Source organism: Pinus tabuliformis, chromosome J (assembly GCF_031772625.1).
Source record: "Pinus tabuliformis cultivar Carrire ecotype Pingquan chromosome J, CPIR1, whole genome shotgun sequence".
Classification (NCBI taxonomy): Eukaryota; Viridiplantae; Streptophyta; class Pinopsida; order Pinales; family Pinaceae; genus Pinus; species Pinus tabuliformis.
In genome coordinates this window covers 824,822,728-824,838,726 of record NC_142295.1, presented here as the reverse complement: position 1 = coordinate 824,838,726, position 15,999 = coordinate 824,822,728, and the positions used below count along the sequence as shown (strand labels likewise).

At 40.0% G+C, this 15,999-nt stretch overlaps 1 protein-coding gene across 3 annotated transcripts in view; it reads right to left on the bottom strand.

Moving 5' to 3' along the window:
* The window catches only part of LOC149229251 (uncharacterized), a 311,772-nt gene extending 308,833 nt beyond the window's left edge, over positions 1-2,939 (bottom strand). For all 3 annotated transcript variants that reach the window (XM_089378538.1, XM_089378540.1, XM_089378541.1), the window contains exon 1: positions 2,798-2,939. In XM_089378538.1, the coding sequence (XP_089234664.1) occupies positions 2,798-2,821 (24 nt within the window). In that variant the 5' untranslated portion in view covers positions 2,822-2,939. The remainder of the gene's footprint in view (positions 1-2,797) is intronic.
* Positions 2,940-15,999: the final 13,060 nt, after the last annotated feature.

Sequence of the window (15,999 nt, the reverse complement as noted above, 5' to 3'; positions counted from 1 at the left end):
TGGATAAGTTCAGGATTTGTATTTGTACAAGGCCCCACATCTTTTCCAGGGATTTTTGCAAGGTGAAACTTCAACCTGTACACCCCCCCGGGACATAGGGTGGCCACACAACTTGCAACTCAAGTTTAGTCTATCATTCGGAGAATCAGGTACACCATATTCCCAGAAAGGATCCAATTTCCTTGGCATGTTTGTTTTTGAACTTTGAAGTTGCAAACTTGAAGTCTTGACTCTTGAATGGTGTTTTGGTGCAGTTGTGAACCTATGGGAAAATAAGGATTACAATTTAGCATTTACAAAATTACAAGTTACAAATTTACAATTTAGTATTTTAATTTTTAATTTTTAACATTGTACATTGAAAATCCAAGTTACCCAACCTAAAACAACCATTCCAAAGTTCAAAGTTTCAAACACAAGTTACCCAACCATTCCAAACCCAAGTTACCCAACCAAATGGCAAAAACAATGAAAAATACATAAACAATATTTAAAAACAATGAAAACAAAAAAAAAAAAAATTGGTTCCCATAGTCATACCAAGTTACCCAACCAAAAACAATGAAGAAATACAAAAAAATCTTTAAAAACAATGAAAACAAAAGAAAAATGGTGCCCATACCAAGTTACCCAACCAAAAACAATGTTTTTAAACAATGAAAACAAAAAAAAATTAATCCACATACCGTTTCTATGGAGAAATCGGTGGTCTCCTCTTGATTTTCTCCTCTAAGCACTTAGATTCAGCGAAAAACCCTCTCCAGCTTGGTCTCCAGCTCTTCTCTGCCCTCCGCGCGCGACTGTCCAAATGAATTCATAACAAAAAACCAAAAACACGTTATAAAACCTCGCTGCCGCGAAGCCCCGCGATTTTTTCCATTTTTATCGCGATAAAATCGAAATTATCGCGATAATTTCAATAAAAATCGGCAAAAAAAATTCCAGCAATAATTTCGTATATTTATCGCGATTTTATCGGGAAAGTGAAAAAATCGCGATTATTTCATTTTATCGCGATATTATCGCGATTTTCACAACACTAGTAAAAATAGAAGAAGATGGGGCCAAGACCATTTTATTAAACATCTTACCCTTCAAATTGGATAACATCATTACACTAAGCAAATATTCCATCACAATCTTTAGAAAATATGATTCAAGCCCTTATGGCAGATGAAAATAGTGAGACTAGTGAAGAAAGGCTTCTATTTAGCAAAGGACAAAGAAAAGAAAAAAAACAGCAGCAACAATAAAAAGGAAGGACCTATTATTATTCTGGGAAAATAGGTCATGGTACCTGGGATTCTAAGTTTGCAGCAAATGATGTACAAGGAAGAACGATGAAAACTGAAAGTGGCAATGCAGCATTGCATTCAAAAGATTTTATTTTTATAAGAGGAGGAATCTGACAAGGAAGAACTAGAAGTTGATTACTTCCAAACACCTTAAAAAGACTATATTTTTTAAGAGATAAAAAAATATTTGCAGCAAGGTACATGAGTCGATCACTCCACCTATGGTGAATTCAATCCTGCTTCATTCAGAGATGGCATGAATTTTTGCTTAGGTGGATTCTTGCTTCAGTGAGAAGAGAAGGCAATCTGATTGCTTAGGTGGATTCCTGCTTCAATAAGAAGAGATGGCAAGATGATTGCTTAGGTCAATGAAGCCTGCCTTCAAAAATGGAGGATACAGAAATGCAAGGGAGCACCAACAGAGGTAACAGAGTCTGGAGATATGAGGAGCTAAAATAAAAAAGTTCCTTATATTATCTTTCCAATCAACTTTATAAGTTTTTGAATTTTTTATGTAAGCTAGGGTAGATAGTTGAAAAAATAATATTTTTGTGTTCAGAGCAGGTATTGAAACATAAACACCAATGTTGCAGTTATCGTTATCGGGATATTATCGGCGAGGGGAAAAAATCGGAAAAAAATCGTAAAAATTGGGAAATAATCGGGAAAAAAATCGTAAAATACAAAAATATTCTTTTTTTTTTTCAATTTTTTTAATATCTAAAGCATCTACAACATAAAATAAATACATTGACACATAAATATGATAAAAGAACTAATATATAAGATGTGTAATATCATTTCTAGTGCTACATCACACATAACAGTGAATCATGTCCTAAATAGTAAGTCCTAACTCCTGAGTCCCAACTCAGCCTCAAAATATCAACAAAAAATATAATAATGTATCTCATATCATGAATCATAATGTCACATACAATGAAATGAACCAAATAACTAAAGTCTAATACTACTGATTTCCTCTGCCCCTCTTGCGAGAAAATGCAATAGCTTTCCCTTTCCCTCTAGATGTAGATGCCGGTGGAGTTGGCAGTGGACTCTGTTGTGCTCTAGAAGCTGAAGAACTAGGAGCTACAGGAGGTAGACCACGTCCTCTACTGGTGACAGGGGTAGCCTGGGTAGGTTGTGTCACCTCCTCCTCCTGTTGCTCCTCCTCCTCATCAAAAAATCGGAGGAATAAATAAATAAATAAATAAATTTTCAAAGATTTTTTCAAGTTATCACGATTTTTTGTGAAAAAAAATTTAACATAAAAATCGGGCGATAATATCACCAAACTCAAAAAATCGCAATTTGCCGATAATATCGCGATTTTCGCAACACTGATTAACACTCCTATATTAAAATTCAACTTTGCCTATAGATAATAAAGCTCAACCAAATGAATATCATGTACTTGTTGCAATTGTTTCTGAATTCAAAAAGAACTACTCCAGAAATTGAGTGGGCTGTATGAAATTTGTAATAATTGAAACTTTTACCTCCTTTTCTTGGGTCATTTCCATATCAAAAAAAGGGTATAATTCTCGGAGCCCTGCTGTATGGGAAAGAAGGTGCCGGATTGTAATAGATTGTTTCCCATTGTTTCCAAATTCTGGAAGATACTGGCAGGCCAGTGCATCAAGCTCTGCATTCAAAATGAAGCCTAACATCCCACATTAGCAGTGCCCCTGCAAGCCAATCATTCTATTTCTCCAAATGCAGATTCACGTATGCATTTGAAATTATATCCAGATAACAAAATAACAATATTTTTGTACACATCCAAGGCCCATTATAAACAAAGATTTCCAATAAAAGACTGAAAATCTATTTATGATCTGCAGAAAAAGAAAATTATTATCAAATGTCAGTTAGAAATAATACAGCAATAATACATACAACAACTGATTCCCTTCTCCAACCAGTAAAAGTCTATCATTGACGTTTAAACTATACATAGGGAAAAACCTCTAGTCTCTATGGAAACAAAGCTCTCAAAAAAACCTGTCTAAAGCATAAATCAACCCTCATACGACTCACTGATATAAAGGACAAATTGATCACAGACATTTAATCCAAAATGTAACAAAGAACTAGACTCAAACAGAGGTATTAAAATTTAAGTGTCTCTAAACAAAAATTTATAAATAAACGAACCATTGAACTGCAATGACCACTAGTTGGAGGAGCGGAGATATATATCTATGTTCTTAATGTCACCTGTGGAAGGAAAAGAAAAATATGTATGATAACTTTTCAAGATATAACCAAAAGTGGAATGTTAAAAAACGTGTCTGTTAAATTAATTCCATCATAAAATATATGCAACTAAGATTTCCATGTTCATCACAATTCAAAGAAAAGTAAATATCCTTGGGAACATTTTCACTGCAGCCAACAGCAGACAGGTTGCACCAGAACCCTATCCAAACATAACCCTGGGCTCCGCCAATAGGTCTACACAACCCTATCCAGACATAACCCTGGACTCTGCCAATAGGTCTACACAATAATAACTTCCTTTGAGCATATTTTTGGAAGTTGCAACTATTCCATCTACTTGCCAAAAAAAACAATGTAGCATGGTTGCATGTTTCAGCAGAAAGACATACCCAAACGATTATGTGCCTATCTAGTATCTTCTATATGATCATATGCATGCTGGAGTTAAGCACCCGGTATGGACAAGTAATTCACTAAATGGGGGGCATCCAACCCACAATGCATTGAATTATTCAAAATGGCTTGGGGTGGAGGAATTTGAATGGATTTATATTGCATGGTGCAAGTGTGGAGGAGTCGGGGCATATCTTAGAGCAATTGAATGGCAGTTTCCACATATGCAACATCCTCAAGAAGCTACTCCAACTGCCACCTCTGGACCTCCTTATCACTCAATGCTTCCTCATGGATGTGTCACCTACTGCAGTCTGCTTCCACTCAATCTGTAGTTTTATGCCTAGATTTCTTGGCCACCTGCACAATCTTCCCACCGTAGGTTTAACCACCTTTCAGCAGATCTCATTGTCCCTCTTTGTTGACATCAACATGGAAAAAGTCGAAGTCGGGATTAATTCGGCAAGGGTCCAAAAGTTGAAAAACTTGTTGAAGTCTGGAGTTTTTTTAAAAAATCGGCAAAAAGTCGGCAAAATTAAAAAAAAAAAAAAAAAAAAAAAAAAAAACACAAAAATATTCATTTTAGTTTTATTTTTTTAACATCTAGAGTATCCACAACATCAAATAAATGCATTTCCACATAAACATGTAAAGAAAGCTAATATATAATATGTATATGAAATCTAATTCTACATCACATATCAAAATAGTGAATCAACTCCTGAATCTTGAGTCTTGTCCGAGTCTCAACTCTCAAGAGTCAAAATATCAACAAAAAATATAATAAATGTATATCATGAGTCATCTAAAAGTCATAAAGTAATCAATCACTGAGATCCTCTTCCCCTTTTACGGGAATAGGGAATGGCTTTGCCTTTTCCTCTAGAGGAAGAAGACCCAGCCCCTGGAAATACAAATGGAGTCAGTCGTCCTCTAGAAGCCGATGGAAGAGGTGGCCTCTATCCTATGTTGCTGCTTCCCATCCTAGATGGTGTCACCTCCTCCTCATCATCCTCAACCAGCTCTGCCTCCTGACCCTGATGTTGCTCCTCCTCCTCTACCTCTGGCTCTCCCTCCCCTGCAACTGCTACCTCCTCTAGATCCACACCTAACCAATCCGAGATCGAGTCCATGATCGGCCTCTCAGTCTCGACCCTCCATGCAGCGGTGGTATCAATATTGTCCAATGAGATGGCTTCCACATCAGTAGGTGTCTGAAGTTGTCTCACCGAATGGGAGAAAAAACAGAAGAAAATGATATCATTTTCGGCCTTTTCGGCCTCTTTATCCGCGGCCTGGGAGGACAGCCGACTTTTTGGGTCGACTCCCGATAAAATCGGGCATATAACGAATAAATCGCGATTTTTTCGTTTCTGAAAAAGTCTACAAAAAATCGGAGGATTAAATCGTTTTGTTGAAAAAATCGCAATTTTAGGATTTAATCCCGATTTTTTGCAAACTTTTTCCACACTGGTTGACATAGCTCCCCTCATTGTTTTTTCCTCAATACTCCAGCAGCTACTTTGTGCATTTTCTCCATGTTAGCTTTCGAGTTATTCTGAAAGGGTTTATACCATCTTTGAGGATGTTTCATGAGAATTGGGGTACATGGTTTATGCTCAACCCGTAGATTATCCTAGATGGATTGACACATGAGAGATGATCTGTGACAGATTTGCATAGAGGAGCCAACTTGTTGAATGGTTGTTTGACCTTAGGTATGTTGGCTTGGCATTCTTCATTAGGCTATTGAAGTTCTCATTCTTGTTTGATGGATGCCCTTCATTGTGGCCACATGGAGAGGTTCACTTGCTTGGAGAACACCCTACTTAGGAGGAGGAGCATTGTGCATCTTAGTGGATGGCATCAAGCTCTAGTTGGCATGAGGCAACTTGGATTCTTGAATGGAGGCTTATAGTTGGCTTGATGATGCTTTGACTGCAATAGTATTCTTGCATGGGCAGCTAACCCAATGGAGTACATATCTTAGTAGGAGCAATGGAATTTGCCTGAGCTTGGGATGGAGAGGTGGACACCTCTTGACTCTTGAGTAGCTACATCATCTTCGAACTCATATTGTGTATAACATAACATTGGAGAATGACTTTTGTACCCTTGGAGTGGAGCATGTCACTTGTGTAGGCCTACATGAGATAATTGTAGGTTACATCTAAGGGCTTGGGACCACATTCTATTGTTGGGCTCCCTTGCCTCCTGTTGACCACTCAAGTGTCAACTACTCCATGAGCAGAGTACATTTCAAAGCAGTCAAAATTTTTCAGGCTTCCTCATCATCATCATCATTCAGCTTTTGGTCTTCAATTGTAATCCAAATTCTGTAGCCCTATCGGCCATTATGTAAAAAATGATTCTAGTATGTTATAAAGCCATGTAACACATCTAGGTAGCTTAAGATTTTTCCTAGATAATTGGTTAATTTTTTCTCCCACACATCCCCCAAAGCTAGAGTGAGGCTTGATGGTAAGGTCTTAGGTGAGTCTTAGTGTATAGAGTCAATGTAAATTGTCATACTAGATCATGTCTAAAGTCTCGCAGAATTTGGTTGTGTCTAGAGGTCATTTTTTAATTGTCAAAATTCCCCTTCTAAATGGGATTTTTATGTAATATTTGATGTAAAGATGTAAAAAGTGTTGTCTATAGAAGTTGTAGGGGGTATGAATACTTAAAATTACACCTCAACTCCTAAACTTTCTATCTAGACACACTTTGAGGGTGGAAAAATATGTTTAAACCCCTCTAGAGTCATATTTTTAATTTTCGGCAAAAATGGAAAAATATTTATATTTAGCCGAAAATTGGTCAAAAAATTAAAATGAGAAAAAAAAAATTCTCTCCAAGTGGAAAAATAATTAAAAAAGGATGTGGACTTTCCCGAGGAAGGAATCAAGGAAAAAGTTAAGGAATCTCCACGATTCAAGCAAGGAAAATCCCACAAAAAATTCGTTGGCCCAAAAAGAATTAATTTCCCAAGGAAATCGAAATTTTTTGGTCCAAGGAAGTTAAGTTGAAGGAGAAAATTTTGAGGAAAAATTTGGGGAAAAATATTTTTTGGTCCAGGATCAACTCCATCTTCAAGAAAATTGAATTTTTTCCTCCAGATCAAGGGACGAGATTATTTTGACATGGATCAAGCTTTCAACTAGTCGTTTTATTCTAGGATCAAGTCAATTTGTGCAATTCTTGGACCTAGCCGTTTTCCACTTGGAGAGAGATCTAGATCTCTCATTTTTTCTATAAATTGAGCTCAAAGATCCTCATTTGTAACATGAAAAATCAAGCTCTTGGCTATTGAATGATCCGTATGTTAGAAAATCAGAAAGGCAAAAAGATTTTCTTATTTAGATAGTTGTGATTCTTTTATCTTTATGATCTTTTATCTTTTTAGTTCATCAAGCAATTACCAAAACAGTAACACAAGGACAACAGATGTAGGCGGACAGCCAGGGCAAAACCCCTATCTAGGGGAAAAAACAGTCAACAATTCTTCCTTCAATGGTTGCTCGAGATAATCCAAGACTCTAGACCTAGACAAAGACTTCCTCCACACCAAGTCATCCCTCAATCCTTGTTGCAGATGATGACCCTTCCAAAGCAACTTCGACTTAGCAACATCATCAACAGCATCAACCCAATAGCAACTTTGACCCAACAGCAGTAGCAGCGACAACTTCGACCAAGCTTGGAAGACTTCGATCTCCCTTGATACACCTCAGAACTAAGTGAGACTTGTTCCAAAATTTCAGTCTTGAGGTCTACTATCTCCTTCCAGAAACTCACACTCCTTTCCAACCCTTCTTCTAGCCCTTTCTCAACTTCACACTTTTCCATCTTACAGCTTCGAAAATCGAACTATGTGAGAGAGAATGAGATGCACCAAATGAATTCGAACTACCTTGTATATATAGCCTTCCAAGGAGCTTGAATTACTCTTCTTGAGGCCGACCTGGTGCGAAGGAGACTAAATACATTTTTGACTAAAAAGTAATTTGTTTTACATGATTTGAAAGCCCAAGAAGAGTCTCTTTTATGTTGATTTGGGTAGCATCGAATGTTCTCTAGCCATAAAATTGTGGAGAGAGCTAAAGCACATGAGATCTCCAAGACCCAGAAATGGTTTGGACAGATTGTACCCAGTTTGGGAGATATTAAAATAATTAATATTTTTAATGGAGTTCCTAAGTCTAAACTTAGGAAAAATAAAATATTAATGGATATTAATATAAAACTGGGTTAGAAGGTTCCAAAAGTCATGGATCAAGCCAAATCTAATCTTAGTCGTTGATTAGAGATTTAATCTCGGCCGTTGAAGGACCAACGAGAAAAGTATAAGAGATGGCTTGAGGGTCATATGAAAGACACACTAGAGTGATCAGTCATTCATTTTCCTAAAGTGGGGTTGCTAAGCAAAAGTGAATTAGTGATCAGCAGCGAAGGGCAATGAGTACTAAACAGAGAGGCAGAGACAGTGCTAAGAGACCAGCGTAGAACCAGGGAGAGTGAGAGCAGCAGCCCAATTCAGGCCACGCAAAGCCCAGCAGAGACAGTACTAAGAGACCAACGCAAAAGCAGGGAGAGTGAGAGCAGCAGCAGTTCAGGCCATGCAGAGCCCAGCAAAGACAACGCAAAGGCCAGAGGGACTGCGTCATCCACACAGAGGTTGCTGGAGTGACGCAGAGGGTCCTAGAGGCTGCGCAGTGCCTCAGAGGGCTGACGCAGAGGGTCTTGGGGCTGACGCAGAGGCCAGAAGGGCCAGCGCTGAGCTTCAGAGTCGCCAGAGAGGGTTTCATGGGACAAGTTTTCTGAATACCTGTTTCTGAATATAGAGGTATTGTTGTCGTGTATTTTTCTCTGTCGGGTGAGCCGGTTAGGCACCCAGTTGTACTCAAGGAAATACTACATAATAATAAACCCTCATAATAGCTGCATTAGTTTTCCCACATTGGGTTTTTCCGGGGACATTTGTCCAAAAATAACGGTGTCACTTGTGTGTTTGTTTTCTTTCAGCCGTTGATCTATAGATGTTGTGACTATATTGTGTTTATTTTCGATATTTAAATGTTTTAAATAACTTGTTTAGAATTTACAAGTAGAAGAAATAAACCAGCATAATACAGAGTAATTTTCTAACGAATAGACTTAGAAAATTCAAAATGGTATCAGAGCAAGGTTATAGATCACAGGAAAGTTGAAGGCATCAACTAAGCAGAACATTTGCAGCAGATTCAATTGTCCCGAGTGATAGAGTTGATCCTTGCATAAAGAAACAGAGGAAGGGTTGACGCAGAGGATTGCATCATCAGTCTGGCCAAGGAGAGGGCAGCGCAGAGGTTGAGGATGGCAGAAACAGGCTCACACAGAGGCCAGAAGGGCTGACGCAATTCGCTGAGGGAGCTGTTTTGTCGGTGCTGGGATTGCGTAGAGCCAAGTGGCTCAATCCTTCAATTGTTGGGGCGAAGGAAGCTATGCCAGTTTGCGAGAGCGATGCCGGTGGGGTACTGTGGTCAGAACAATACCTAACAAGCCAAAACCAAGGTAAAGGGAGTTGCCGCTGAGGCGGATTTCTAGCCAAGGAATCGGGATCAGTGTTGCAGTTGCATAGACGATTAGAGAGGGGCAACTTGACGGTTGGCAGAAGGATTTCCAGGAGGGAAATCAGGACTCAGAGGTAGTCCAGAAGAGAACTTCCAGACGAGAAGTAGAGAGACTCGAAGTAGTCGAACCAAGAACTTCTAGACGAGAAGTAGAGAGACTCAGCAGTAGTCAAACCGAGAACTTCCAAGCGGGAAGTAGAGAGACTCATAGGAGTCAACAAAAGAGGAGCGAGATGGTCGTGAATGGGCTGAAAGATCAGCACAGGCTAGACGGAGTGTCCAACTTTGTGGTCTGAAAGGCCAGGATCTTGTCCATTCTAGACAGACATCGTATCAAGGGCTTCGCCTTGAGAGTAATGGCTATCCCAGTTGACCCGGTAGTTAATGAAAGGTACGAGGAGGCAATGGCTAAGGCAAAATGCATCATTTTTGATGGAGTCAAGGATCATGTGGTCCAACATATTGCCGAGAAGGAAACGACAAAGGAGATGTGGGACACTTTGAATTCATTGTACCAGCATACTTCCGTGCAGAGGAAGATGCTCCTGGAGAATTAGCTAAGGTCATACCAGATGCAGAAGGGAGAGCAAATAGATGTCTTCCTTCATCGATTGAAGGAGATTCGTGACCAACTAACTTCCATAGGGGCCACGTCGGATCAAGAGTTGATCGTGAGGACTGCACTTAATGCGGTCTCCAAGGAGTGGGAGACATTTGTCCAGAGCATACTGGGCAGGGCGAATCTTCTAGATTGGGAAGAACTGTTGGTGGCTCTTCGTCAAGAAGGTAGCAGCAAAGGGGTCAGGATCAAGAAGGAAGAGGAAGAGGATGTGGCTCTGGCATCTGCGGGAAAGCAGGAGAAGAGGAAGAAGAAAGACCTCTCCAAGTTCAAGTGCTTCCACTATGGGGCACTAGGTCACTATGCGAACCAATGTCCGAGGAAGAAGAACAAGGGAGAGGCTTCTGAGTCTAAGGCAACACCAGTGAAGGCAGAGAAAGAAGTCGAGGAGGATGATGATTGTGCCATGAGTGCTCATGTACCTCTAGAGAAGAGGTGGGGAGACATCGAGCTGTAGTCAGGAGGACTACAGGCGATGAGGGGCAAGATCCTTGAGGTACCCAACCTCTTGGATTATACCTTGCTACGGGAACCCGAAGAGGAGAAGTGGACTGGTGGATGTGGATAGAGACGGATGCGGATGAAGCAGCAGAGAGTGCTACAGTGCAAGAGTCCCGAGCAGCGTGAGGCTAGCAAGCTGCAACAGTGCGAGAGGCACAAGAGTGTTGCAACGGTGTAGGATGGCACAGAGAGGTGTGCAATGGTGCAAGATGTAGGGAGTTGTTGCAGTAGCGCAGAGGTCAGTAGAGGGAGCACTTGTTAGCGGCAGAGAGAGCTTCAACATCAGGAGTGTTTCTAGCCTGACAGGGATGTCAGAAGTTGGGTGGATCAGTTACTTACTTCTCAGTAACTGAGTTGCAGTGCAGTAGCGGTTGGCAGTAGCATGATGCAGCATGATGAGAGGGGATGCAGTGTTGGGAGGATGGACCAGCAGCAGCGCGGATGCAAAGGGAGTTGTCGTACAGATACAGCAGTGGTAGTGGCAAGGCCATGGGCCGCAATACAGGATGCAGTAGTGAAAAGGATGTTGGGCGGGGAGGCCTAGCATCAGCACAGGTATCGGTGCCGAATAATCAGAGTGGTGCTTAGTGAGGTGTATTACTAGAACACAGTCCTCGCTAAGAGGGAGTGTTGATTTGGGGTAGCATCAAATGTGCTCTAGCCATGAAAATTGGTGGAGAGGCTAAAGCACATGAAGTCTCCAAGACCCAGAAATGGTTTGGATAGATTGTACCCGATTTGGGAGATATTAAAAATAATTAATATTTCTAATGGAGTTCCTAAGTCTAAACTTCGTAAAAATAAAATATTAATGGGTATTAATATAAAACTGGGTTAGAAAGTTCCAAAAGTCATGGATCAAGCCAAATCTAATCTTAGCCGTTGATTAGAGATTTAATCTCGGTTGTTGAGGAACCAACAAGAAAAGTATAAGAGGAGGCTTGAGGGTCAGTTGGAAGACACACCAGAGTGATCATTGATTCATTTTGCTAGAGCGGGGTTGCTCAACAAAAGTGAATCAATGATCAGCAGCAAGGGGCAGTGAATACAGGACAGAGAGGCAGAGACAGTGCTAAGAGACCAGTGCAAAACTAGGAGAGCGAGAGCAGCAACCAGCTCAGGCCATGCAGAGCCCAGCAGAGACAGCGCAGAGGTCAGAGGGACTGTGTCATCCACGCAGAGGTTGTTGGAGTGATGCAGAGGGTCCCAGAGGCTGCGCAGTGCCTCAAAGGGCTGACGTAGAGGCTCCTGGGGCTGACGTAGGTCAGCAGGAGACTAACGCAGAGGCCAGAAGGGCCAGCACTGAGCTTCAGAGTCGCAAGAGAGAGTTCGTGGGACAAGTTTTCTAAATATCTGTTTCTGAATATAGAGGTATTGCTGCCATGTATTTTTCCGTTGGAATTTCTGAGTCTAACTGTTAGAAATCCTTCCTATACTTTCTGATTTATTTCTTCCTACTTGTTCTGTTAATTAACAAGTTATTTACCATGTAAATACTTAAAATAAATACAAGTACAGTCTCAACACATACAGATCATCAACTAAAGGAAAAACAAGCACACAAGTGACACCATTATTTTTGGACTAATGTCCCCAGAAAAACCCAATGCGGGAAAACCGGTGCAGCTATCTGAGGGTTTTATTATTAAGCAGTTTCAAAATACAATCTAGGTGCCAAAAATGGCTCACCCAACAAAGAATGCCCTCGGCAGTAGTACCTCTCAGTCGAAGACAGAATCCAGCTATCAGTCCCAATCTGCCCCACGAAATCTCCCAGCGTCAACCTCTAGGGCCAGCGTCAGCCTCTCTAGGCTCTGCGTCAGCCTCTGGAGCCTCTGTGTCTCCCACGCTGGCCCTCCTCAGGCTCTGCGCAACTCCTGGCTGCCTCTGTGTGGCCTTTGGCTGCTTCTGTGTGGCCTCTAGCTAGCTCTGCATCAACCCTCTCCCGACTTCTGCGTTGATGCTCCCGGTACTATCTCTACCTCTCTGCTACTGCATTCACTGCCCCTCAACTGCAACTCTGATCACTCCTTCGATTTCCTCAGCAAGCCTTGCCCCAGAAAATCGAATTCTTGATCAACTCGGTGTGTTCTCCAAGTGACCCTCAAGCCTCCTCTTATACTTTTCTCGTTGACAATTCAACGGCCGAGATTAAGTCTCTAATCAACGGCTAAGATTATATTTGGCTTGATCCATGACTTTTGGAGCATTCTAACTCAGTTTTATATTAATTCATATTAATATTTTATTTTCCCTAAGTTTATACTTAGGGACTCCATTAAAAATATTAATTATTTTAATATCTCCCAAACTGGTTAGATTCTGCCCAAACCATTTCTGGGTTTTGGAGATCTCATGTGCTTTAGCCTCTCCACGAATTTTCAAGGCTAGAGCACATCCGATGCTACCCCAAATCAACATTTTCTCTATCGGGTGAGCTGGTTAGGCACCCAGTTGTACTCAAGGAAATATTGCATAATAATAAACCCTCAAAAAAGTTGCACCGGTTTTCCCGCATTAGGTTTTTTTTCGGGCCACATCTATCCAAAAATAATGGTGTCACTTGTGTGTTTGTTTTCTTTCAACTATTGATCTGTAGATGTTGTGACTGTATTGTGTCTATTTTGGTATTTAAATGTTTTAAATAACTTTTTCAAAATTTACAAGTAGAAGAAATAAACCAGCAGAATACAGATTAATTTTCTAACTAATAGACTTAGAAAATTCAACATTTTAATGTACAATGACTCTAACGACTCAAAATATATCCTAGAAGTCCTCAATGGGGACTTTCACCTAAAACATGATGACCTAAGCATAAAACCCATGCTTTAATAAGTCATAGATGAAGAAAACTAAATCAATTAATAAAACACACACACTCATAAAATATATATCAGACATATACAGAGCAGACATGGCGGAAAAGGCCTCGGCCTTATAGCATTCCTCACATTCTCATTATTAATCAATCCAATGTACAAAGAATGATAATAGTACAAATAAATACATGAGGAAGTTGGTCTCAAGATAGTACGTCTATCTTGGACACTATGGTTGAAAAATATCTCAACAACACACTAATCTAAGAGCCTAGCTAGTTGGAGAGAATCTCTCAACCAACTAAGTCTAAACTGACTCCTAACCATGAGGAACAAACTCAATCTAGAAAGGTAGGATTAAATCCTAACTTTCATGATTTTAATTAATTTAATTATTTGGGAATTGTTTTTAATGTGGGAGTGAGGCTAACATTCCCCCCCTCAATGATAAGTCCAAATTAAGAACAAGGAACCCTATTCCAAGTTCTCAAGTTGATCCTAAAAAAAACATTGCCTGAAAAACCGCCAAAGCTGGATGCTGAAGAAACTGCAATATGAAGAGACCATGAGTCAGCTACATGTCTGATTCATCTCTGAATGTCGCTTGACAACTCCATCACGTGCCAAGCTGCAAAAGGATCCATCTGTCCTTTGCTTGCAATCAACATCCATTGTCCACTGACAAAATATAAAGAATGCCCACTGGCTGATGACGTTGAAAAACAACTCACTGTTTCTTTTGCTATGTTTGAAAAACTGCTCGCTGCTAATTTTGTTTTCAATCACCCACTGGCGAATTTTGTTGATGCTCACTCGCTGATGAAAATGCCCACTGGCTGCTTCGCTGATGTTGTCGAGACTTTCAGTCTAACAACCACTGTCAATTTCATTGACATTTTCCCCCCTTTGTCAGCTGAAAGGAGAGACAATCTTCTTCAAATTATTGTTGAACTCCCCCCCTTCAGGTGTAGGAGTGTTGGTGTACTCCCCCATTCAATTGCACGAGAGTACCATCTTCATTTTTACTGTTGGTTGCATTATGTGTGAGTGAATTCGATTGTAAAACTTATACAATCTTCTTACCGTGGATGACCATTCCCAGGGATCAATCCATGAATAATCAATCTTCAATCTACTTGATTGTTGTTGTTTGCTGCATTGTGTTGATGAATGATTTGACTTGCCACAATGGTGACAAGGATGGAGATCAAAACACTGATCTTCCAGATGACCGGTTCTTTGACAATGAAGGCAGTTTGGTTTGACTGCAACTTCAGTTTGTGCACATGTCTGTTTGTCTGCAACTTTCTCATGGCTTGTTGATGTTATTTGATCAAGAAACCCTGCATTGATGAACTTGATCAGCTTAGAATAATCGGGGATATGCAAGTTGTTTTCATCTTTGTCATATCCTAATCCTCGTCGATTTTTGTTACTTTGAAGTTCTTCCCATGGCTTGATGATTGGTTTGGAAGAAAGTTGAACTGGATCAGGGACCACTTCAACACTTGAAGTTGGTTGGATCAGTGACTTGGAATCAACATCTTTATCTTCATCGGTACGGATGAAAGACTTGGAAACATCACTCTTCTAGTGCAACTCATCTCTTTGAAGTTGCGACTCCAGTTGAAGGAACTAAATTGTTTCATGTGCTTGTTGTAGATTCATTGAAATATCAACAAGAGTTGCTTCGCTGATTTGCAGCAAGTCTTCATTCAGCAGTTGAGAGGATCAAATTGTTAAGAATCTTTAACAACTGAATGCTTTTCACCATGTGAACTTGTTGGAACTCACGCTCGCTTGCTTTTAATACTTGTTGGATTTGTAGAACTCGCTCACTTGATGATTGGTTTGAATCAGTTTTAGGCTCGCTTGATGTTGTGAGATTTGCACTTGCTTGAACTTACACTCTTGATTGATCAAAAGAAGGGTGTCGAATACTATCGAAAATGCACCCAAGAGAAATGCTTACAATGATTTGAATGACTCAGTTAAAAAACAAAGGATTCACTAGGTTTAATTGATTCCCTATCAATTCAAAGCGTGGGTGTCGGTTTCAACCGAGAATGCACCCTTACAATTTAACTTAATTTGGCTTTGATTACAATCCAACTTACAAATTATGATTTGCAAGTTACAGTTTTGTATTGAGCTTATTAAAAAAATGGTGCAAGTGAAATTTCCAAAAAATTGTTGTTGAATGGCTGCAAAAATTGTTGATGTAGATGACAGCTTGATTGGATGTTGATGTAGAAATGTCTTTGACAACTTGATTATGTATTGTTGCTTCTTGATTGCTTGTAGTTTGCTTGATTACATAAGCTTGAATGAAATTGATTATGTGCATGCAATTCGCTAATTTGTTGTGTGCTACATGTGTACCATATTAGAAAGATACCACATGAAGGTTAGTGTCAAAACTAGACACAAAACAAAAACAATATCAAGAATCATGCGCCATCACAAACATACACATGGTGTACCTAAAATCCCCTTATTCATTTTCGGGCAGATCTAGGACACAATCACCA